The sequence below is a fragment of the Uranotaenia lowii genome, chromosome 2 (genome assembly GCF_029784155.1).
Source record: "Uranotaenia lowii strain MFRU-FL chromosome 2, ASM2978415v1, whole genome shotgun sequence".
NCBI lineage: Eukaryota > Metazoa > Arthropoda > Insecta > Diptera > Culicidae > Uranotaenia > Uranotaenia lowii.
Genome location: NC_073692.1, coordinates 59,224,425 through 59,251,154, shown reverse-complemented (window position 1 = coordinate 59,251,154; position 26,730 = coordinate 59,224,425). Strand labels below are relative to the sequence as shown.

At 38.5% G+C, this 26,730-nt stretch overlaps 1 protein-coding gene across 1 annotated transcript in view; it reads right to left on the bottom strand.

Moving 5' to 3' along the window:
* The window catches only part of LOC129746227 (uncharacterized), a 34,930-nt gene extending 8,468 nt beyond the window's left edge, over positions 1-26,462 (bottom strand). Inside the window, exons 1-2 of the mRNA XM_055739787.1 lie at positions 26,311-26,462; positions 6,734-7,198 (exon numbers count right to left, since the gene is read on the bottom strand). Of these exons, the coding sequence (XP_055595762.1) occupies positions 6,734-6,911 (178 nt within the window). The 5' untranslated portion in view covers positions 6,912-7,198; positions 26,311-26,462. The remainder of the gene's footprint in view (positions 1-6,733; positions 7,199-26,310) is intronic.
* Positions 26,463-26,730: the final 268 nt, after the last annotated feature.

The window sequence follows — 26,730 nt, the reverse complement described above, 5'->3', positions numbered from 1 at the left end:
TTTGGGAAATTCTTACCTTCGAAAATCAAACCCCTTTACCCCTAACAATGGCTCACTCAACCCCCAACTCAATATCTCAAATATTTACAAACAACTGCAACATAACATCTAAATACTAGTAAGAGCCCCAAAAAATCTCCTGCCCCCAAGAAATCATTGAACTTTGCCGTTCAATGGAACACACGAGGATTAACGTGCAGACTTCCTGACATCCAATTACTATTGAAGAAATTCTCCCCGCTAGTCTTGTCCATTCAGGACATTCTCTGTAACTCCGTAATACCGCAAAATCTCATTAAGGGCTATCAATTGCACACCACCAGCAACACAAGCTCCCGACAAGGCGCTGGCCTTGCTATTAAAAATGGAATCCCCTACGATCTGATAAATATCAACTCCACAATGAATGTTGTCTGTGCCAAGCTACACTACCCGTTCAACATAACTGCTGTCTCTCTTTACATCCCACCTCAAACTTCCTACTCAGATTTCACCGAAAAAATTGACGACCTTCTTCCACAAATTCCAACACCATATATCATCATGTCAGACCCAAATGCTCACTCACTATCTTGGGGCAGCTCGCACACATCCAGAAAGGAATCTTATCTTGAAAATCTCGCCATAGCCCACAACTTAACCATCCTGAACAACTCTCAACCCACCCGTCTAGACCCTTCCACAGGAAACATGTCCGCCCTGGACCTCACGATGGTCTCATGGGAGCTTGGTCCTAAGTTTTGTTGGAATGTCCTCGACGACTGCTATGGTAGCGACCATTTTCCCATCTTAATAAAAATCCAACATCCTTCTCCGCAAAACACCGCTAGGCCCCGATGGAAGTACGATAATGCCGACTGGCTTGGATATCAACTTGATGTTGACAGTCTCCTGTCCACTCATAACCCTGCTTGCATTCCCACCTTTTCCACTATAATTTTAAAATCCGCCGAAAAACACATCCCTCGCACTAGTGGTATACCCGGGAAAACCGCCGTCCCCTGGTGGACTCCTGAGGTTAGAGAAGCCATCAAATTACGGCGAAAAAGACTTCGTACCCTTAAACGCATCCCCAACGATGACCCTCGAAAAGAAACTGCTCTCGCTGAGTACAAGATCGCTCGGTCCTGGTCAAAGCGAGCAGTTAATGAAGCCAAAATCGCAAGCTGGCAGCAGTTTACCGAAGAAGTACACCCAAATACCCCCTCCAACGCTCTTTGTTCGATAGCCAAACTGTTCGAATTGGTTGTTCTGGATCCGATTTTCTCGTCCACAAAACAATACATTTCCAATGATCAGCACGGATTTCTGCCGAAACGATCCACGACAACAAATTTGCTGACTTTTACATCGTTCGTGCAAGATAGCTTCACCATGAAGTCACAAACCGACGCCATCTATACTGATCTGTCTGCTGCTTTCGATAAAGTAAATCACGATATTGCTATTGCTAAACTCGAACGCTTAGGATTCTGTGGTTCCCTACTGGACTGGTTTCGAAGCTATTTAACGGGACGAAGGTTATCTGTGCAAACTGGAAATTACTTTTCAACACAATTCTCTGCTTGTTCAGGTGTGCCCCAGGGAAGCCACTTGGGACCGATAATTTTTGTCATTTATTTTAACGATGTTCTCACTCTATTGGACGGCCCAAAACTTGCGTATGCCGACGACCTTAAACTTTTCCACATCATCAATGACCAAGACGATATCGATCTCTTGCAGAGGCAGTTCAACACCTTCGCTCACTGGTGTGACACCAACTGCTTGCCTCTGAACCACAGCAAATGTGCGGTCATTTCTTTTTCTCGCAAGCGGAACCCTCTTCACGCAGAGTACACTCTTGGGAACGAAATCATCGCCCGGGTGGACCACATCAACGATCTGGGCGTTATCCTAGACCACCGGCTGGAGTTTAAGACTCATACGAATTACATCGTCGATAAAGCGTCTAGAAGTCTTGGCTTTTTATTTCGCGTAACAAAGAAGTTTAAAGATGTGTACTGCCTAAAAAGTTTGTATTGCAGCATAGTTCGCTCAACGCTTGAATATGCATCTGCAGTTTGGTGCCCATTTTACCAGAACGGAGCTAAACGAATAGAGGCTATCCAGCGGCGTTTCATACGTTATGCCCTGCGACACTTGAACTGGTTAGATCCGTTTCGTTTACCCAGTTACGAAAACCGTTGCCGCCTAATTGATTTAGACACGCTTCAAATTCGTCGTAACGCTGCACGTGCTCTAGTCGTAGCGGATCTCCTTGCGTCGAGGATTGACGCTCCCATGCTGCTGGAGGCTATTCCTCTCAGTGTGCGACCCCGAGGATTAAGGAATCAAAATCTACAGCTCTATGTTCCCATCCGGCTGAATAACTACGGAGCCCACAGCGCTCTTATTGGGATTTTGAGAACTTTCAACCGCTTCGCCGAGTACTTCGACTTCGACGCTTCAAGGACTACTTTCCGAAGAAAAATTTTAATGGTTTCGAGAACTTTGTAGATTTAACTAGTTTTTAACTCATTATTTTATTAAGTTATCATTAGGATCAACATGTGGTCCGTTGATGTTTTTACACAAATAAACAAACAAATAAACGTACTTTGGGCCAAAATCAAGACCCTCAGCGGGGACTCCCGTAAAAACCCCTACCATATTCTCCTCAACAACAAGTACACAAATGATCCTTCTACCCTAGCCAATTCCTTTTGCGATCTCTTTTCCTCAGTCTCAGCCTCATCCAATACTCCCTTACCCGACTTCCCTTCCACACCCAGCCACATCAACTCCGACTACAATAGCCCTTTTACCCTCGACGAACTGGAGTCATCTCTCAGAAAAGTGAAGGGCCTATCCGCCGGCCCAGACGAAATAGGATACCCTTTATTAAAAAACCTATCACTTCTTGGCAAAAAATGCTTCCTCAACATCCTAAACCAGATTTGGTCTGAAGGCAAACTCCCCGACAGCTGGAAGACTGGATTAGTAATACCCATACCCAAACCGAAGCAAAACCTACACCTGATCGATAACTATCGCCCAATCACCATCCTTGATTGCCCCGGGAAAATCCTGGAAAGGATGGTAAACCGACGTATGCAAGCCATCCTGGAAAAACGAAAACTTCTAGACTCCAGACAGTTTGCTTTTCGGACCGGGAGGTCTACTGACGACTACTTTGAACAACTTGAATCTATCCTATCAACCAACCTAAATCAACATCAACACGTCGAATGCCTCTCGCTCGACCTGTCGAAAGCCTTCGACAGGGTCGATAGATCGGCGATAATTAACCAACTGGTCAAATGGGACCTGGGAGGTAGGATACTCCAATATATTAAAGAATTTCTCACTAACCGATCCATTCAAGTGCTCATAAACGGAGCTCGCTCAATCATCAAACCAATCCTCGGAGGAGTGCCTCAAGGCTCTGTCATCGCTCCCACTCTTTTTCTAATTGCAATTAACTCGCTCTTTGATGCTACCCCCAATAACATCGAAACATTAGTGTACGCTGACGACATACTCCTAATCTCCACCTCTCCCTTTGCCAGAATGGCTCGTAGAAGACTGCAATCGGCCGTAAACTCTGTTGCCGAATGGGCCCCGACCGTCGGGTTTCAGTTTTCTCCCTCCAAGTCATCCCTCCTTCACTTTGGCCCAAATAGAAGAAAACTCAAAAAAATTCCCCCATTAACAATGCTTAATCAAACCATCCCATTGGTGCACTCCACCCGCATCCTAGGAGTATGGGTCGACGATCGTCTAAACTTTAAGTGTCACATGAATCAAACAAGGAAAAACGCCATTAACAAACTCAATATTCTCCGCATTCTAACCAACAAGACCAGTTTTGCCCATCGAGACTCCCTCTTCCGATTTCTCCACGGCTGGCTTATCCCCACTATCCTCTACGGCCTAGGGTTCACCAGCATGGCAACAGACGAAGTCATCAAAAGGCTGGAGCCCCTTTATAACGACTGTATCCGCACAATTTGTGCCGCCTTTTGTACCAGTCCTATCGACTCTCTAATGGCCGAAAGTGGGCAACTTCCTTTTAAATTTCTTGTCGCTAAACACCTTTCTTCCAAAGCTATTCGTTCTCTCTCCTATCAATGTCCCCCAGACTCTCCATTGGTCTTAAGAACCAACTCACAACTCATGGAACTTACGGGAATTACCCTCCCACCCATCTGCTCAAGAGAAGGGCTGAAAATCAAATTTTGGAACGACCCTACACCTAACATTGATCTATCCCTGAAACATAAAATCAAAGCTGGCTAACCCCCAAGCCATTGTCTTGCCCTACTTCCGTCAACTGGTGGAAGAGAAATATCAAGAACTGACACGCATTTACACCGACGGCTCTAAGACCATTAATGGTAATGTCGGATGTGGTATACACCACAGCAGTATCCCTGATCGAAGCCTGTCTCTTCCTAAATACTGCTCTGTTTACAGCGCCGAAGCCTACGCCATACTAGACGCAATACAAATGTCAAACCCAGGGTCCGTCATTTTCTCAGACTCGGCCAGCGTTCTGGCGGCGTTGGCTGCCGGTAATGTTATACATCCATGGGTCCACACCATCTCTGAGATAGCTCCACGGAAAAACATCGCAATTTGCTGGGTGCCGGGTCATGTCGGCATTGAGGGTAATGAGGTGGCCGATCGTCTAGCTTCTGTTGGTGCAGGGCTTCCCTCCCCCTCGATGGAAATTCCGCAATCTGATGGTACTCTACTCATCCATAAGACGATTAGAGATGCCTGGAATACAAAATGGTCCAACTCCTTACACGCCAAATTGCGCGAAGTAAAGAACACCACCGAAAAATGGACCGATAGACCCAGCCAACCTGAAAGAAGAGCCCTCACCAGGCTCCGTATCGGGCACACCCGACTAACACACGCTCACATATTCACCAAAGACGAACCCCCGCTATGTCCATCCTGTCATTCCCCAATTACCGTCAAACACATCCTCACCTCCTGCCTCCAATACCTTCCTCTAAGACAGTCCTGCGACCTATCCCCCAGTTTACGACAAATACTCTCCAACTGTCCCCATGAAGAGAAAAAACTTATTTCTTTCCTCAACAAATCCAAACTCTTCTTTGAAATATGAATCAATGTTTGTTATCCACTATCTTTCTCTTTCCTTTCCACATAAATCTTGAAAAAAGCACAAGATCTTCCCTTTAGTTATGTTCTATCTTTTCTCTTTACTTCTCAAAAAAAAAAAACAAAACAAAAAAAAACAAAATAAAAACAAAAAAAATACGAGAAAAAACAAAAAAAAATACGAGAAAAAACAAAAAACATACAGAAAACAACACCCAAAAAGAAAAAAAATGCTAACGTGAAACGGCTAAATTTACGGGATGAATAAGCAAACAAGTTTAAAATCCCAGATAAAAAAAAAAAAAGAAGAGCGAACTTAACGCAGCAATTGATTCAAAATCAAAAGGTCGTTTATCCACTTCCGATAATCACATCCGGCCACTCGTAGTTTCATTTTAAAACATTTCTCTAATAATTAAATGTTGAAACATCCAATAAAAAAAAATGCGGATACGAAAAAAAACCCGTGCGATGCCGTTGGGCCAACGCCTACTCCTCGCTTAAAGGTTGATTTTGTTGTGCAAAAAAAATGTTTCTGTGTACTATGGACTATGGTGGGAAGCAAACTTTTAAAGTTCTCTTTGTCTGAGACCCGTAAACTGTTTTACGAGAATTAGTCAATGGACCCTTTCTCCGTTGATTTTGCTTCATTTTGGGCAAAGAATAACTTCCCTCCCTCGAATAAGGAAATGAATATCTTTTAAGCATAAATTAATCCAGATTTTTTGCGTTCCACGAAAATGCTTCTTATTGCTTTCTTAATTTTTTGAGCACAGCAACGGTAGCTTGATATTACATGCTGTTACAAACTTTCAAAGAAGATGAGTTGTTTAATAACCAAACTGAATTGTTTAAAACTAGCGAAGTAAGATACCTTTGTGTGGTAGGCCACGACCACACAACCAATCAGAAGCTACTAGAATGTCACAGCATTCTATCATCACGCTAGGAGTACCTGCTGGTATAAATACCACCCCTTGTGTGATAGCTCTGTCATTCAGTTGTCACACTTGCTTGAATAAACATATACTCTAGTTTAGTCAACTTGCTTTACACTCTTCTGGGAACACGACACTTTGGTTCTAAATATTGATAATATATCACTTGTAAAAAAATTTGCAATTTTGAACTTTTTGTTTGAAAATCAAACAGTAGATATCCAATGAGCTTTGAAGGTTGATATACTGTAACATTTTTCAGACTAATTATGAAAGCTATGAAAAGCCTGTAAAATAAAATTGCAAATTAATTAGTCACACTGACCTATCCCGGACTTAACAAGCCATTAAATTTATCTTTCTCTCGTAAACAATCTCTTTGACCGGTAGGTATATTGCTAAAGCAATTTCGAATGGAAAACGATTGAACGATAATTATTAAACGGATAGTGTAAAGCTATCAATTATACAAAGTTTAGCAGATCGTAACAAACATAATGCCAACGAGGTTTTAGGAATGAGTCATAAAATACAAATTATAGGTTCAAATACAATACACAAAATCATCGGTTCTAAAGATCTTAAAAGAATTTTGAAAATTCCAGCTCTCTAGAGCCACAATTATGATTTCACCGTATATGAATATCAATGGTAAAGAAGAAGTGACATTCTCTTACCTGCTGCTAATGAAGTAACTAGTGACGCCACTGCCGCCGCCATCAGGAACAGCAATCTTCCAACAACTCCCTGTGATCCGTGGGACATCCGAATATGACGACATTGGTCTGCCAGGAGAATTTCTTCTGATCCATCATTCCAAATATTCTCATCGAGCTGCATTCCACGCTTCCGCATTGTAAGCCACTATGGATTAACACTCTTCTCCAAAATACAACCAGTTGGTATTCGCCTTTCCCAGAGGGTGCCGTAAATAAATTCCGCTCACCTCAATTATCGGTTGATTGAACTTCACAGATAACACCCCGGCTGAGCTAAGTTTAGAAGCACACGCCCGGCTGTCTACCCGGTGTATCGTAATTCGCAATTCGAGCAATTTGTTTTGTTTATTCTGCTGGAGCCACCGCGAGATCAAATCGAGCGAGAGAACTCAATCGACGTTATAGAGGGCCTTTAGAAGATACCTGCAAGTGTAACGTAAACAAGACAAGTTCATCGTTAGCAAATCCGTTGCATCTTCCTCTAGCGTTCTCGAATGATGACTGTTGCAAATAACGCGCATGTGGAGGAAATGATTGTTGTTTTTTTTTTCTCGTGCAAATCCGCCAATGAATGCGTGTTTCGAGTAGCTTAAAATAAATGTTTTTGATTCATTCTTCGTTGGTAAGATTCCAACAGTAGAACTACATAAGTGACTTGCGTTCAATATTATGATCATTCAGTTGAGTTTAATGGTTGAGATCTAGTAGAAGATTTGACATCTTGAATTGAAATCAACATTTAACACACATACGACATAACCGGTTCAAAGTATACGCTGACCTACCACATTAGCTGCCCATGTTCTCAGCTGATCATCAGTTTACAAAAAAAACTTGTTCACTCACTTGCCGGCTTTCTTGAGTTTTACGTTCCAACAAGATTAGACTCGCGAAGTCGCGATGACTAGTATGTATTTTTGTTTTTTTTACTCTCTACCGAGTTGTACAAAAATCAGTAATTTTGTCGATAATTTGTGTTAATAAAAACGAGAATGTCCAAAACTTTGATTCCAACAACATTCGCAACTGGTAATCTAGCTTAGAGCCGTTGACCCTACAGCAAAAAAATTCTCTGCATCATCCAAACAACAAACGCTACCGTTAGCAAGGAGCCAAGACAAGAAAAAAACACAAAAATGACGTAGAAACTCCTATACCTATTTAATAACCGTTTTATTAGATCCGCTATACCTAGTCGCTGAACCTACTCGGGGCAACCCGACCTTGACATATCTGAGAGATCGGCAGATCTACCGAGTGATACCTCGCGTGACCAGGAATGTTCCTACGACGAGTTGATTGCAAGTTGTCGGGCGTAGATGTTCTGGGTTAACGTTGAACATCCGGGACCGGGTGCTTTTTCGGTGGGCTTGTTTTGATGAAGCATCACAGTTATGCTTGCGTATGTTCAGAATTTTTGGTAGCGAAATAAAAATTATATTAAAAATTATATATAAGTAAGTAAGTAAACAAATAAGTAAGTAAGTATTAGGATGGGGGTACAGTGAGGGGCAAAATAAAGTGTTGAAATTATTTTTTTATCATTTCTTTTATTTTTCTGGTTATTCAACGTTATTCAACGAAAACACATCGTAGTTTTTTACGGCTTGTTGATTTTTTTGGGTGATGCATCGATTTATTTGGTAGATGTCAAATCTCCTTCCAATGCTTTCGCATACAGTTTGTTTAATTTACGAACGCCAACATCGATAGAAAAAATCACTTCGATAGAAAAAATCAATTAACGAACACGCCGTTATTATGTTCTTCTCAATTTTTGTTAATGTTGCGCTGGTAAAAAAGAAAGTTTTTCTGATAGAGAAAAAACAGTTAAATAATATTCCAAAAAATGGGCAACATAAAGTGTCCAACTCAAAAATCAATATAATTTCCATAAGCTTCCATCGCAAGGCCCCTCGAATTTGTTTGTTTTGTGTATTTCGACGTTTAATAAACAACTGGCTTGGCTCTGGAGTATTCAAGAGGTATCTACATTCGAATAAGTTGTAAAATATGGAGAACGCAAAAATTTCTGGTTCCATTCCGTTGTCCATCCGGACACTGGTTGTTCGTGATGTTAATAACGGTTAAACGCACCGGGAAGTGGCCAAGTACTGAAGCACACACACACACACATGAAGAAGATGAAAACGTTCGGATCGGTGGTGGATCGCCCGAGAAAAGGGCGGAAGCCCAATACAGATGCCAGAACGGACAAGAAAATCATTCTTGAGGTAAAGAAAAACCCAAAAATTTACGATCCGGCAGATACAGGAAGACCTCCCACTTTCGGTATCGCGTCGTACTGTCCGTCGCCGCATCCATGCAAAGGAGTACCATAGCAAGATCGCAGTGAGAAGGCCTTTCATCAGCCAGGTGAACAAGGCTAAGCGGCTCAAGTTCGCCAAGGAACACGCCGATAAACGGCTCGAGTACATTGTTGTGGACCGACGAATCCAAATTCGAGCTATTCAACCAGAAGAAGCGGGATCGTGTGTGGCGCAAGTCGGGTGAGGAGCTCCAAGACCGCCATATCCAAGGAACAGTCAAGCACGGAGGAGGTAACGTGATGGTGTGGGGGTGCTTTTCTTGGGGTGGGGTGAGCAGTTTGGTACAAATTGACGGAATCATGACAGCTGAGTCATATTGCAATATCCTGCGGGAAAACCTCGAGGTATCCCTCATCAAGACGGGCCTCGAAGAGCGCTTCGTTTTCCAGCATGATAACGATCCGAAACATATGGCCAAGCTGACGAAGTCATTTTTCCGTTCCTGCCACATTAAACCTCTTGAATGGCCCCCACAAAGTATTGATCTGAACCTCATCGAAAATTTGTGGGTTGTTCCTCGATGTTCCGATTGATAAGACTGGTGCGACAAAAAAAAATTTTTTTTTTTTTTGATGCCCTGGATCGTGCGTGAGAACAACAATTGCACAACCTTGTTGAAAGTATGCCGAAGCGCTTGCAGGAGGTTTTGAAGGCTAAAGGAGGCCATACCCATTGTTAAATCGTTTTTGTTTGCCTTCAGTTTGATGTATTTGAAGCTGTACTGATCTGAACACATTTTGCCCCAATCAGAAAAAAAAAATTCTTTTTAACCAGTGCAACATTAACAAAACTTGCAAAGAACATAATAAATAATATTTTAAAAATGATTATTATGTGTTTTCGTCGAATTTCAACCAGAAAAATAAAAGAAGTGGAAAAAAAATATTTGGACACTTTATTTTCCCCCTCACTGTATGCTTAATAGCGGCACGTTATCCAAACATACGGGAAAATTGTGCCTAAGAAAGTGTGTAGGTAAGTAAGTAAGTTCTACTGTCACCCAGACAACCATTTGGTGGGTATTTCGAATTGGCAACACAAATATATGTGCAAATATACGTGTAAACATACCTTATATAGGGTCAAGTGGGGTAATTATGAACACGGGGTAATTCCGAACAAGTGCCATACGCGCTGCTGTGGGGGATGAATGAAAACAAAAAGTTCCAAAAGTGGTAGTTTAACATCCGATTGATAGCTTTAAGCTGTTTCCGATCTGTTTTCAAATCCTAATGATATGATTTCAGATGTTTTAAAAAACCATTACCCCGTGAAACGGAAATCGTTTTCGACAATGTTCAATGTTTTGAATATCTGATCACAGGAAATCCAGCTGGAATGTTGCCATCTCCTGTTTTACATCCAGTTTAGGATGCTTTATCTGGATTTTGAAAAAAATTTGAAAATTTTTTTTCCCACTGATTCACAGATGAGTGTTCATATTTACCCCATAGTTTTCGTCCTATGGGGTAATTATGAACACATGTTCTTATTCATTTCCTGACATTTCTTTGGCCTTTTTATGGTCAAATGTTTTATACATCAACTTAGGAGGCCATTTACTAATTACCCAAGCATTTCCAGACCTCTTTCCCCCTCTTCCCCTTGTAAAAAACCTCCCACCCTCCCCCCTTCTGTAAAATCTTAACACATTAAGGATCGTGAAGAAGTCTTAGCCGGGAAACATCAATACTTGGCATACTATATCACAGAAGAATCCACTGGACCCAAAAAATTTAATATTTAAATAAGGTCCGCAATGTGTTAAGTGTTAAGTTTTGATTTTTGAGAAATTGATTTTTTGAAATGAGATTCGGATTTAAAAAAAAAGCTATGCCAGTTCTTTTCAGTCTTTGAAAAAACTTTTGAACACAATTTTATCAAAACTGTAAATAAAATTTCAAAAGTGAAAAAAATGCATAAAACAGAAATTGAAAAAAAGCTCAATCAGTAACTACATTTAAAAAAGTCTTCATTCTGTTTAAAAAATTAGTGATAAGAACTTGCTTTTTGGTGATAGAAAAAAGCCAGTCAAATGTTTTCTTAGATTAAGTAAGTGGTGCGTAAGCATAGTTTTACCGGTAATACCAAAACCGAAAACGTGTATCCCAGGAATAGTTTTTTAATACCGCATACAGGTTTTACGTCCTTCCAAACCAGTTTTTTTTGTATAGATAAATAACAAGGTTATGAATTAAACTTGAAGAAATGTTTAAATTGACTTAAAATAAAATGCACCGTTTGTTTGCAAAATGTTTGCTGCTCGAACTTTTATTCATAACCGCGTTGTATTTAACATTATTATGAACTTTAAATCTCTGTGGTCATCAGTCAAATGTATGAATTTTAATAAATATAAAAGGTGAATAAGTCCACAAAGCAAAGAGAAAAATGTTCAACTTTCCTGTATGTTTGGATAACTTGCTGCTATTCAGAACATTAGAATTACAGCAAATAATAATTGTTTATAAATAACAAAGATCCAAAATCTATTTTCTTGCAGTCTTATTTTTAAACTTTGATATTTTTTTAAATGTTAATTTGTTCGAATAAATTTGTGGTGATGCACGAAATCCGCAGCATACTGTAAGTACTACTTTCAACTAATACACATACTAACACCCACGCAGTGAACGATCACGGCAAGCAAGCATACATCGTGGGTGAGCCGTCTCGAGCATTCTAACGTAGACTCTCGACCGTGGCACATCGCTATCACAGTGGCGACGAGTTGTAACGACGCGCGTGCAAAGAAGAAAAAGTGGTTTGATCTTGATCTCGGTTTGGAATCATTTGGCTCATAAGAGAAGCCTTGGAAAAGTGTTTCAAATTAAAATTTGGAAAATAAGGTTTGATAATAAATCATGATCAAGTGTGCCTTAATTGGTTTATTAGTGATTTTGGGAAAGTGTGCTAAGTAATAGATATGAAATAAAAGAAAAAACAGTGATGTCCAATGGCATCATTTTCTTGCTTAGGAATATGAAATAAAAGAAAAAGTGATTTCCTATGGTATCATTTTGAAAGCGAAATAATGATAGTGAAAAATTGAGGGGGCCAAAAAAAAAATGTGTTGGGGAATTTGGGGGCTAAAATCAAAAGTTTCTGTGCTTTAGTTAAAAGTTGGAATAAAATGTGATATTACGTCTTCAACCTAGCATTGGATCATCTTGAAATAAAAAGGTACGTGAAATTTTCATTCTTAAAATCATGCTTGTATGAAAATAAAACCTGCTTCATTTGATTTTGAATCATAAATTACGAGGCAGAATAACGGTAATCTCCGAATATCCAGAAAAAAAAAATAATGTGGGAGTAAAGATAGAACGAAAATTAGATGACCGAAACTAGAAAGCTGGCGCAAAATAACTGTACTTTTGCACCAACTGGTCGCTGAAAGTGGGTGGGAGAAAAAAAAAAGAACATAAGCGTTTCTTTCCCGTTACGTACCCGCTTGGGTGGTAAGATCGAGGCGGTTGATTTTCGTCGAAATGGAAGTGCCGCACAAAAGGGAATCATGAAAATGAACTTTTGTTGTATTTGTTGAGATCAGCTTTGAACTATTTTATCCATTCCTACAGTGTCAAGGGCGTTCAGAGGCTCATGTGTACTGGGTTTGCTGTAGTGTTCAACACTACCCGCTGGCATGCTTTTCAAATTTACCCATAGGGGAACTGGGGGTATAATGCCCAGTGTGGGCAAAATGCCCCACTGCGATATCTAGCTAGATATACACTTATTTTAAGAATTCGGTACGCTATTCCCTTCTTATTAACAGTAGAAACCTTTTGTACAAAAAATTAGCATCAAATATGCGATAAATCCCTGCAAAAATCCAAAAATACTTTTCAAGCCATATTCCTTGCAATTTTTGCCTCGACTTTCGTAAGGAATTACGGTATCTGTCGCCAAAAAAAATTACCTGACATCAGTTACAATGATGAACATTGGTCTTGAAAATCATCACAAAACGAAAAATTTCCTTATTTAATATTTTTTTTTATGTTATTTTGAACGATTTTTAATAAACATGTCTAGGTGGGGCAAAACGCGCCATGTCCGTTTATCTACGAATATATTTAAAATTTCTAAATTTAATATTGATTTAATTAACTATTCACAAGAATTTCAGTATATCTGGCAGCACTGCGCGTAGCAATACATTTTTCCATCTATGAAGAAGAATAGAAGTGTTTCTACCTGGCAAACACTTTGGAGGCACTAGAATCAATAAACACTTATTAAACGTTAAACGGCGCGATTGGGTACACACATATGCGCATTATGCCCCTACTGAATCTGAAATCCAATTTTCAACCTACTCTTCAAACTTCATTAAATTTGTGGCCTGTTTTGACCTTCCAGTTATTCTAACTATCAGATTTAGACAAAAAATAAACCAAACTATCAAGCACAATCGAAAATTAAAGTTAATCTTTTCAAATGTACTCTAAAACAAGGCTTTCTTCTTAACGTGGGCATTATACCCCCTCTTCCCCTACACTTTATTTCGAGGCAGGGAATTAAGTAGGAATTAAGACGTGCTTCTTACCTTCGTACTATGATGTTCAATGTGAAATTTTGACTGAAGATCTCATAATTCGTTTGAATGTAGTTGTGTTTGCTCAGAAAATGGTTTTGAGCGAAAAGAAAATAGACGATTGAAAATGGCCTGGACTATTGGAAAATGTAAAATTTCGTTTACCCCGAAACAGTTTTGGGTAAATTTTAGAAGTTTGCTCAGAATTGGTTTTGAGCGAATCAATCAAGTTTTGTTTGCTCAGAAATTGTTTTGAGTGAAAAAAAAAATGCATTCTGTTTACTCAGAAAGAGTTTTGAGTAAAATTTGATAGAAGCCAACTTTCTAGATCAGATGAGAAAAATGAGGTTTAAAAACTCATGTTGGAGAAAAGGAATGAATTATTGCACGGAGGTTATTTTGAAAGTTGCATCCAATGTTGGTTGAAGTGCTAATGCTAAACAATCTCAAATGAACTTGATAAACCAATTGAGAAGCAGAGTTGCTTCTGGATGTTGAATTTATATATGAAATTTTTGCCTTCAACAGCTTAAAATGGAGGAAGAACGTGGCACCGAGTTCACGGGAGAACAGCGTGAACAACAAATTAAACAAAATGTTGCACTGTTCAGTCCAGCGTCATATAACATGCCTCAATTTCGATTCCTGCATTTGCCCTCATCAGAAGTTCGCAATTCTTGGGTGTCTTGGATTCGCTGGTTTGAAAATGTCATGATCGCTACTGGTATTGTGGATGGAACCACACGTAAAGCACAGTTATTAGCAATTGGAGGAGCTGAACTACAATCTGTCTATTACGGAATCACTGGTGATGATTCAGAAGTTTCAGCTGGAACTGATCCATATGAGAAGGCTAAACAAACACTTTCTGACCATTTTGCCCCAAAACAACACGAAAGCTATGAAAGATTTGAGTTCTGGACATTGAAAAAGGGTGATGACGAACCTATTGAGAAATATTTGATTCGCATTAAACAACAGGCTGAAAAATGTTATTTTGGAAAAACGGAAGTTGAAAGTCGCCAGATTGCAATTTTAGACAAACTTAACCAAAATGCTCCAGAAGAACTGCGCCGGAAACTGCTTGAGAAACAACACCTGTCGTTGGATGATGCCACACGAATTGTGAACTCATTTCAAGCGATTAAGTACCAAGCAGCTCGAATGAGTCAGCAATCAAATGCAACGCAAATCAATCGAGTTGATTTTTCTAGAACATCGCTCAATAAAAATAAATCTAAAATGGAGTACATACCAGCTAAATGTGCCATGTGTGGTTTTGCCAGACATCGTGACGGTATGAGATGCCCTGCAGTAGGGAAGCAGTGCTTTCGATGCCATGACTACGATCATCTAGCTAACATGTGTCCTCAGAACATTGAAAGAATAGCTAAAGGCCGGGATTCAAATAAGCGAAAATGGTCTAGTCAACGGAACCAAAATTATGACAAACGACCCAAGTATGTACATAGAGTGGAAAGCGAGGAGGAGGAAGACAGAAAAGTGCACTTGTCGGTATACCACGGTGTCTCTGGTGGAACAACTTTATTTAAACAAAATTAGCATCGCTAGTTTTTGCACCGTTGGAAAGCTGGGTTCTTCCCCTTTCATTTAAGCCCAAAAACAAAATGTTCCACCGGGGGGTCTAGAACATTTTTTTTTTTAAGATTTGTTAGATTTTTGTTAAGAAAATTTCATGAAAAACTTAGTCATCAGAGTAGTCTCGGTCAAAAATGTTCCGTATCTTTGTAGGTATGTGTATGGATGTGTGTCTGAAAATGTATGTGTGTACGTGCAAGTATTCATGAACTTGTATTTGTATGTATGTGTGTATGTATGTGTGTATGTATGTGTGTGATCATTTAAATGATAATTGCTCATTCATCTTGAACAACTAATAGATTGTATTTCAATGAATTAACATTGAAATGAATAATGAAATGTTTAGAATTTCAAAACAAATGGGGATTTATTTTAATAATAAAGGTTAAATATGAGAGCTGTTGTACAATACAACGGCACGAAGTAACTGATGATCATATAGTTCTGACGTCTCAGGCACTTTCATGTTCGCCCAATTCGTCGCAAAATCGAAATGAACAGTTTCGCATGACTGCTCACCGTATTTTCCCAATGAGGAATTTGTCTCCTCGCAAAATTCGGGAACATGAAATTTCAAAATATGGTATTTTGATAAATTCGGTAGCTTGGCTTCTTCCCAAACCTTTGAGAATTCGCCAATTTTCTCGGCAAAGTGTGGACATAGTTCTTCTTGGAAGCATGCTTTAAATACTTCGTCAAAGCGGTCCAGTACCTGGAATGAGCGAATCCGTATGAAATGTTGTACAAAAAATATGTCAAATTTACTTACTTCTCGAAGTAACTTTGTGGATCCTTCCAAGGAAATCATTTGTCTATTTTTTAATAGCTTGTGGCAATCTCTCCCGGTAAAACCATAAATATTGTGACGGTGGCAGTTGCTAATTTTTGACCAGCGTTCTGCAACTTCTAAATTTTCAGTTTTGATCCGATTGAAAACTGCATTAATTAATCCCAAAGTGATATGAAGAGACGGAGGAGGACATAGTCTCAGTGTTTTGGAACTCAATTCGCCGTGCAATAGTGGTGGATTTATGCTGTTGAAAAAATCTTTGGTCTTTTTTTTATCAGCGCCTGTTTCATACCACTCTTTATAAAAAGTGTTTAGAGTTCCCAACGTTCGCGGATTTCCTTTTCTTGTTTGGAGACTGCTTTTAGGTGATGTGCAGTATGGACAAGGAAAGCTTGAACTGTGTCCCATTATTCCCAAAATTATATTGATCATTTTCAGATCTCCGGCAACAACTGCTTCGATGTGGTTCAGTTCTAATAACTCCTGCCAAACTTGTTTAATATTCTCGTAAGTTTCGAGAACTTTGGGGATAAGAGCCAAAACGAACATCATTTTGACTCCTGTATCCTTTCTTGTACATCGCTTTTCATCGGTTAAATTTCTCTTTTTGGATAAAATAGACAGAACTATTTCAAAAAAAACCACCTCCCCCGTCAGCCCCAATTTTGATCATGATTTGATCCCGTGATAATTTTCTGTGTTCTAAAATTTCGCCAATCATACCGTTGACATCATTACAAAAAATGACAGGCCTTAGATCCAGGCCACCAGAATTTGGATCATCAGCTTGAACATCGAACGGTAGATGAACTATTGCAAAGTACTGCTGGAGGCGGTGGTTTGAAATTGTCAATTTCGGTCCCACATTCGGAGCAACCTCAATCTCCAAACCTCGCATGATGCTGCTCAGCTTTATGGTGTTCCTCGTGCTTAAGTTGCATTGTCTTTTCATCAGAATCAAATCATCAACTGAGACGTAAGGTTTTTTCACAAGGGGGTTTCGATTTAACGACAGAGATGTAGGTCGTCCTTTCAAATTAGCTAATTCAACAGTGCCATCAATCTCTCTCTTCATATCTCTCACATATTCAGCAATTGCCGATTCTCCGCCTTTTCCGTTATTGGCTCGCAAAACCTGCAACACATTATTGTGCCTAGTTGTCAACGAACAGTTGTGACGCTTGCCTTTTCCTGTTAAAAAGTAACACTGATTATAAATTATCAAGTATTGCTGATTATTGAAAATACCGATTATGGAAAAACAGGATAAACACTGCTTAGAAGATCGAGCTTTTTTAGAATTTGTTGATGGTGGCCTTCCTACCCTTTTTCGTGTAGCAGATATTGTTTTTCGAGCTGCCAAGCATAAATCACACTTACAATAAGGTGAATTTCTTGTGGAAATCGTCATTGATTGCGAATATTTGTTACATTTGACTTATTGGTTTCTTCCATAAATCCCGAACGAACAATTGCCGCAGATTTTTTTGGGGTAAAACCATTTTTTTAAGGAATAATCGGTAAGATATTGTTTCTCAATTATTCCTATAATCGATTTTGATAAGGCTCGTCAATTGTTTTTTCCTAAACACAGAATGCACACAGCTTCTTGGTTCTCTTGGTGAGTTTTCGGTTTCATCTTTTCGGAAATCACAAAACAAACTGCAGAAAACTTATCAACTTTACACAGTACAAGTATTTATTTTTTCCTGTTTATATGTTGTTATAGTGATTATAATAACAGAGTAAACGGGGGTAATAATTATTTCGAGGAAATTTAAAACTTCAATCAAATAAGAAAATAAAACAAATCAATAATTCAGATTATTTTGAAAAAAAATGTTTAAGTGTAAACTAAATAACTAAATAATACCTAAGTACATATCTATACGTACACACTTAAATACACACATACATTCACACATACATACATACAAATGCAAGTTCATGAATACTTGCACGTATACACATACCTACAAAGATACGGAACATTTTTGACCGAGACTACTCTGATGACTAAGTTTTTCATGAAATTTTCTAAACAAAAATCTAACAAATCTTTAAAAAAAAAAATGTTCTAGACCCCCCGGTGGAACATTTTGTTTTTGGGCTTAAATGAAAGGGGAAGAACCCAGCTTTCCAACGGTGCAAAAACTAGCGATGCTAATTTTGTTTAAATAAAGTTGTTCCACCAGAGACACCGTGTATACAGGATTGATGATGAAAAAGATGAAATGGTGACTTGTGAAATCGGAGGTGTTTCTATTGAAATGTTAATTGATTCAGGTTCAACACACAATCTAATCGATGATCGAACATGGGAGTTTATGAAAATGAAAGGAGTGTCTTACCAATCTGAAAGAAAAGATAGTACCAAACGATTTTTGGCTTATGGAAGAGTGCCGTTGAAACTACTTACAGTGTTTGACGCTACTCTAAATATAATCGATGGAAACGACATAATTACAGCGGATACAACGTTTTACGTCATCGAAGGAGGTCAGCAGCCTTTACTGGGCAAAGTAACAGCTCAAAACTTGGGGCTTTTAAGAGTTGGACTGCCAAGCTGCGTCAACAATAAAGTGAATCGAGTCAACGTAAACAAGTCCTTTCCAAAAATCAAAGATTTTCAGCTGACACTTCCTATTGATGATTCTATACCAGCAGTTATACAACCACTCCGTCGTTGTCCTATTCCTATGTTGCATAAAGTGAAAGAAAAGTTGGATGAGCTTTTGAGCGTAGGTATTATCGAGCGTGTTGATAAACCTTCTCCATGGGTGTCACCGTTGGTTCCAATTATCAAAGACAATGGAGATTTACGACTTTGTGTAGATATGCGAAAAGCAAACAAAGCTATACAACGGTTGAATCATCCGTTACCAGTTTTCGACAACATCTTACCAAAATTAAATGGAGCAAAATTTTTCACTACACTTGATGTCAAACAGGCTATCCATCAAGTAGAACTGGCGGAAGAAAGTCGATATATTACTACGTTCATCACAAACTGGGGCTTGTTTCGCTATACCAGATTATTATTTGGAATAAATTACGCTCCTGAATTCTTCCAAAATCTAATGGAGTCAATTCTAGCAGAATGCAAAAATACAGTTGTATTCATAGACGACATAGTTGTCTGGGGAGCTACTGAAATAGAGCACGATGACGCAGTTAAAACAACTTTAGCTGCATTGACCAAAAAAGGCATTGCTTTGAATGTAAACAAGTGCCGGTTCAAACAATGCAAAATAGACTTTTTGGGACATAAGCTCTCTGGTAATGGAGTTGCACCAGCTGATTCCAAAGTGGAATCCATACTACAATGCAGGCCTCCACAGACGAAAGAAAGCTTCGTAGTTTTCTAGGTTTGGTGACCTACGTCGCAAAGTTTATTCCCAATCTTGCTAAAGTTAGTCATCCTGTCCGACAACTGCTTAAGAAAAACATCCCGTTTCAATGGAACACCGAGCATCAAAAATCATTTGAAGAACTAAAACGCTTGATTGGATCTATAAAACATTTGGGCTATTATAATCCCAAGGATCGCACAGTTTTGATAACCGATGCTTCAGGCAAGGGCCTTGGGGCAGTACTGCTTCAATTTAAAGGAGACAGCCCACGTGTCATAGGCTATGCATCTAAAAGCTTAACTTTCGCAGAACAACGATATCCGCCCATTGAGCAAGAAGCACTGGGCATCATATGGGCAGTAGAAAGATTCAAAATTTATCTGTTGGGAATAACATTCACCTTAGAAACCGATCATCGGCCGCTTGAAGTTTTGTTCTCCACAAACTCCAGACCTACTGCAAGAATTGAAAGATGGGTCCTAAGATTACAGGCATTTAGATTCAACGTTGTGTACAGAAGAGGTAAATCGAACATTGCCGATCCTTTGTCAAGGATGGCCTCCCACATACAAGACCTATCGTGGAGTGATGATTCTGATACATATATTTTCCGTATTGCAGCAGAAAGTTTATCCACCCTGAATGAAAAATTTGAAATCACAAATTTTGATGATGGTACGGAAATAGCAATAAGAGCTATCCAAGAAGCAGCTGCGATAGATATAAATGAGATAAAAACGGCTACTTCTAAGGATTTGGAGATGAAAGCGGAAAATCTTAAACCATATTCTGCATTTCGAGATGAGTTTTCATACATTAACGGCTTGATTATGCGGGGTTCTAAGCTGGTTATCCCGTTTGAACTAAGAGCAAGGATGTTAGTATTGGCTCACGAAGGCCATCCTGGTCAGTCTGCTATGAAACGTCGACTGAGGGACCGCTGTTGGTGGCCTAATATGGATCAAGAAGCAGTACGTATATGTGAAAAGTGCGAAGGGTGTCGATTGGTTCAGACATCAGATCCACCCGAACCCATGCAACGTAGATGTCTACCTTCTAAACCATGGGTGGACATTGCAATTGATTTTCTGGGTCCGATGCCAACAGGAGAGTATATTTTGGTAGTTATTGACTATTTCAGTCGATATGTGGAACTAGAGGTTATGAACATGATAACGGCTAAAGAGACTGTCAAAAGGTTATCCAAAATTTTTGGCGTTTGGGGAAATCCCATCACAATCACTCTGGATAACGCTAAGCAATTTGTGTCTTCTGAAATGGATGATTTTTGTAAAATAAAAGGGATTCATTTGAATCATATCACACCGTATTGGCCGCAAGCCAATGGGGAGGTGGAAAGGCAGAATCGTACACTGTTAAAACGCTTAAAAATTGCAAACGCTATAAACGGGAACTGGAAATCAGAAATTGCCAATTATCTCGAAATGTATAACAACACCCCACACTCGACCACTGGGAAAGCACCGAGTGAACTGCTCCAAAATAGGAAACTCCGATTTAAATTACCGGACGCAGGAGATCTTGAAACAACGCCCGTATCGACTGATTATTCTGATCGTGATGCAATCCTCAAGAAAAAAGGAAAGGAAACAGAAGACCAAAAACGTAACGCAAAGGAGAATTACATTAAAGCTGGCGATACAGTGCTCATGCGCAACCTACTTCCGGGGAATAAACTCTCAACGAATTTCTTACCCGAGAAATTTATAGTTGAAGAACGAAACGGTTCAGAATGTCGAATCAAATCCATTGAAACAGGTAATCGGTCACTTTAAGGGTTGAACAACAGTAATTATAAATTTGGTTTCTTTAGGTAAAACATTCAACAGGAACGTATCTCACTTGAAAAGAATTTCAGATGAGTTTACGGAATCAACAGCGAACACCGAAACAACCACAGAACTATCATCTTTCCAGCCGAGAAGATCTACGCGACTTAGGGCTTATCAAGCCGTTCTTAAAAATGACAAAGAGTGATCAATCAAATATCTTTTAATTGTTAAAGAAAAATAATCATTGATATTGGAATTTAAAATTAAAGTATAACAAAAGAAAAATCTGTTCAAAATAATAATGTTTTATTTATTTCAAGGAAAGGGAGATGTGGTGATGCACGAAATCCGCAGCATACTGTAAGTACTACTTTCAACTAATACACATACTAACACCCACGCAGTGAACGATCACGGCAAGCAAGCATACATCGTGGGTGAGCCGTCTCGAGCATTCTAACGTAGACTCTCGACCGTGGCACATCGCTATCACAAAATTTATTTTTAATTTTTTGCAAAATGAATATTTTTTGACTGAAGGTTTTCTCTTTCAGTTTGGTGAGGAAAGCTTCTGCAGCACTTCAATTATTTTCAGAGAATAGAGCTGTGAATGTGAATGTGTAATGTATGTATGTATGTATGTAATGAATGTGTAATGTGAAATTTCGTAGATGTGATTAAAAAAATTATTAGTGTAAATATTTTTCAAAACAGTCGATCGTATATAACTGACAAGCCTAGCAAAAAATGACTGTTCACTGATTCAAGAAGATTTCAATTAATGTTTTTGTGAAACAACTATCTTAAAAGAATTTCGAATTTTCTGTATATGTATAGGTTTCAATTTTATGATACCTGAAAAGCCTAGCCCACGACATCTAGGTGAAGACTTGATGTTTGCTGCGCAAAACCTTTAAACGGATGTAAAAAATATCGAGTAGCCTAACTCGCCTAAAATTTCACTCGAATGGAGAGGTCCTATCAATTAAAAATGTTCTGCAAAGACATATAGAAACGGAAAAAAGAAACCAACCAAAACGTAAAAGATGCAACAAAGAAATTAAACTCCCGAAACAGAAGATAGAAAAAATCAATAAAAAGGAACACTAAATAGTTATTTTGTCTGTTGCTTTACATCTTCTTTTGATTACATTTGTTTATTTTACAAGTTTTATGCATGAATTGAATTGAGTTTTTATTAAACAACCCATTTCTTTATCACTGCTAATTATTTTCATTATTTGGTGTTGAATTGAGATTTTCTGACACCATATAAATCATATTGGACAAGTCTCGGGGTAAATATGAACATAGTTCGGGGTAATTATGAACATAATTTTTAAGTAAAAAATCACCATACACTGCTTACTATGGGTAAATGTAACGTATAACAACTGTTACTTTTCAAAAAATTTATAGCAAGTTCGTAATCCGTGTTCATAATTACCCCCTAGACAGGGGGGTAAATATGAACAGACGGGGTAATTATGAACAGACGTCTCAAGGTCGTGGGTTGCGACCAAAACAAAAAAAGTTGCTCTACAGAATGATGTAGAGCACGGAAACATTCATTGTTGGCAGCTTTTCAGCATTTATGATAAGAAATAAACATATGGTGGCTGTAAGTGTGCCAAATGAAGAAATTTTGTTCATAATTACCCCACCTAGCCCTAATGTAGCAAAACCAGAGTATACGTATCATTTTGGAGGCCATATAGGTACATCAAGAACATGTGTTGATTTGGAATGTATTAAATTACGATTTGCACGATTTGTCATGCGAATCATTTACGACTGCCCTGATTCTTTCTGGAATATACTATGACAATTTGCGGTTGCAGGCTTGTAGGCTCAATATGCGATTGGGAATATCTTTATATACGACATATTTCGTAACAATATGGAAAATTCGACGACTTATTTGGTCGTCTTCTGCGACTTGAGTGCAGGGCTCTCATTCTCCGTCAGTTGAATAAAAATAAGATTATTTCAAAGAAATGCGTTTTTTGCTGTCAAATTCAAGTTTAGATCATACAATTTATTATTTCCTGATTGCAGAATTTTTTCAACGTTCATGAAGTAATTGTAGTACCTGGACTTGATCCTCTGACGATACGATCTGCAGCTCATGATGGTTCTTCGACGCTATCTCGAATATATAAATTAAAGGGGATTTCGATGATCTGAAAATAGACCAACATTTTGAGGCCTCCTTAAAAAAGATTCCAATTATCGATGTCTCATTATCATAAACGATTTCATTGAACTTATTTGTATTCTTTTACGATTGCCAGCAAATACGTTTTACGAAAACCAGACATGCGAATTAATTTGAATAGGTATACGATTGCATGCACATTATTACATCTTGTTTGATAGAAAAATGCACTTTCTGCTAAAATCTAACACCTGGTTGTTATGATAATATAAATCGTATTTCATGTTAAAAAAAATCTTAATTTCGAATTATTTTATGCATAGGACGACAAAATCTGTCAATCACGGCAGATCATTGTATATTGGTCGTTTCACGGATTTTTTACGAATTGTCGTACATAAAGGTCGAGTTCATATGTACTCTTTTTTGCTGGGAACAAGCAATTGATATTTCAGCATTCGGTCGCGTTCTTGCCATTTTTGCTGGAAAATCAACAATCGGTTTTCAAATTGCTAAACTTTCCAGCGATTGGTCTGGTTTGCTGGAAAATTTAGCCAGCGAGTTGTCAAATTGGGGTCTATTAGTTTTCGCACGCTGAAGTAAGGTGTAACTCTATTTTAAGAATTATGGTTACATTAAAACAAGTTGGTGTTTTTATTTATCCTTTCATTTTTGCTACCAGACATAAAGAGTGAGTTATAAAAATACTAATCAAAACTATTTTTTTCAGGTGGCGAATGATCAACACTTTGGCACAAAGCTGCCACCTCAAAGCCGATGTTGGAGTATTGCAAAAATAATCATGTTTCTGAAAATAAATACATAAGTGGTTTTATTGCTAACTATATGCACAGCCAGTATTGGTGATTTTATTTTGAATTAAAATATAAATTTGATACCATATACATCCGGTTTTTTTTAGAAATAGCTGGTTTTCAGCAATCTGGATTGCTGATTTCCAGCTTTTTGATTTGCTGGAAATAAGCATTAATGTTTGCTGTTTTTTTCCAATGGGAAGGAATTCCCGAGAAACCAAAAATTCTTTTTTAATGTTTCGATTATAGTCTTTTTAACATCTTTTATGTCATTCGCGACTTATATCTACGATGCAGTTGGCGGACAGTCATTGAACAACTTATCCGGGACAACTGTATTCGATGTTAACTCTTAGGCTCGAACTCACGGGCATCGGCTCAGGAAGCAACTGACTTGCCAACTGAGCTAAATCACAAGCCACTAAAAATCTGTCTGTATCATTTCAAACTAATGATTTAGTAGAATAAGCCAAAATTGGAGTTTTTTCAATTTTTTTTTCAGTATACAAAACCTCGAAACTAGTTTCCGTTTTAAAGAATAGCTTTAAATTTTTTGATAAGTTAAATCGAAAAAAGATGCGTGAGATGGCAACGCGCCAAATGACCTAGACCGCGAGGGGGTGGGGGGAGGGAGGGAGGGGGGGTTGGCAATGCACCGAATGGCAAAGGACTCTAAATGGGATTGCGCCAAATGGCATCCGGCGGAAACAAAATTAACAAATTTACTTTTTGAGTTATTGCACTTTGTTTGAAAATTCCATAAAATGTTACTTGAAGATCTGAAAAAATGGTATTTCGAAGCAATCTTAAACTCTTATTGTCCAGAAAAGGTTTCTAAAATGTTCATTCTGGGTTCAATTGATCCCTAGAGTTCAAAAATGTATATTTTGCTTTTGAATAGATCGTAATCATTGATAAGTACGGAAGTAAGAATTTTTATACAACCACTAATATTTTAGAGATAATAGCTTCGTAAAAAGGACTCAAAAAATTTATTCTGTTTAAAAATGAGAATATAGCGCCTTTAAGTATGCAATGACTATAGAGGGTTGAAGATATAATTTTGGAATGCTCTTTTTCTGGCACTTATAAATTGTGAAATGATAATTTACACGGGTCAAAACATTCAATGGACTTTTCATCTTTTTATTTTGTTTATTTTTTTTTTCAAGGATTAGGGCCTCCTGAGTAAAATATCAAGTCTCCTTTAATAAAGGATCAATCCTCCCTTAACTTTAAAAATAACACTCTTTTTTAAATTCCACCAGAATGCTTCTAATCCATCAACGGGATCAATTATCTTTTTTTAATTTTTGAGCATACATACGTGAAATTACACGCTGTCAGAAAATGTAAAAGACGACGATCCTTTCTTGATTTTTTTTTCCTAGATTTTCACGGATATTGCCTGGCTTTTGAGAGAAAATTCTAAATGAAATGCCCAGATTATGCCAGGTTTTTTAAGAAAATTTCCATCCCTCTATAGGAGCGGCAAATATTCTGGAATGCTTAACCTGAATGAAAAAACGTTGGACTGAAATATTACAAAAAAAAAGAAAAAAATAACATTATACAGTACTGCCTTTCTAATCGAAATAATGTTTTACACTATCTGTTTTGCTTTCCTTTTTCAATTTTCGATTAGCGATTAGCGCTCTGAATTAGAGGTCACTAACTTTCCCACAACGTTAGCGATTTCGATTAGCTGTAAATAGCTGTTATCGGGTTAGCAATGTAATAACTCACGTTTCAATTAGCAATTTCGAATAATGGAAGTCGATAACTCACTCACATCTCAAATAACAGTATGGTTATAGTTAAAAAATATCACTTCCAATTGCACTTTTCGAAAATTCGCTTTCCAAAAACAATATCAAACTGATTTCCACCGTATGACGCTTTGAATTGGAGGCATCAAAAATACTCCAAAACGTATATGCAATTCATGTTAATCGGAAAAAGATGAGCCGAGTAAGATTTCAAACTTTGTATCCCATCCACTAATCCAATTTAACAAGACAATGTAGAACAGATTAGATAATTGCCCCCACACGCACTCTATATTTTCACGCCTCGAGCATCGTTGTACAAGATCAATCACCAACTGTCACCCGGAGGGAACATTGAGAAGCTCACTAATGAATGGCGCGTCACCTTTTGTTTGCCACAGTCTCGTCGCCGTCTACCGGTAGCGGATTCTGCAGACTGAAAACAACACACGCGCTCTCGCTACTCGTGTCAAGATGCACTGTCTATCAGCGTTGTACCTTCACTAATCAAACACGAGTCATTAGATCGATGTGGGTATCAGTTGGTTTGCTAAATCACTCGCGGAATCGCGCTTACGCGAAAACCATCAATCCTGGAGGGAGCTACAACGCACGGATCAACCCGGCTTATGTGTCGCGAATGAAACGATGAACTCCGAAAGATTCATCATTTATATCTTCTCCGGGATGCGTGCTTGATGCAATTTGTTGGGAGGAGAGAGCTGCCCGGATGCTGTGCCGCTTGCTTTGCTGCTGCCCAGCCCAGCCAGATGTTCAATCTGAGAGATCTGATGAGAGAACATGA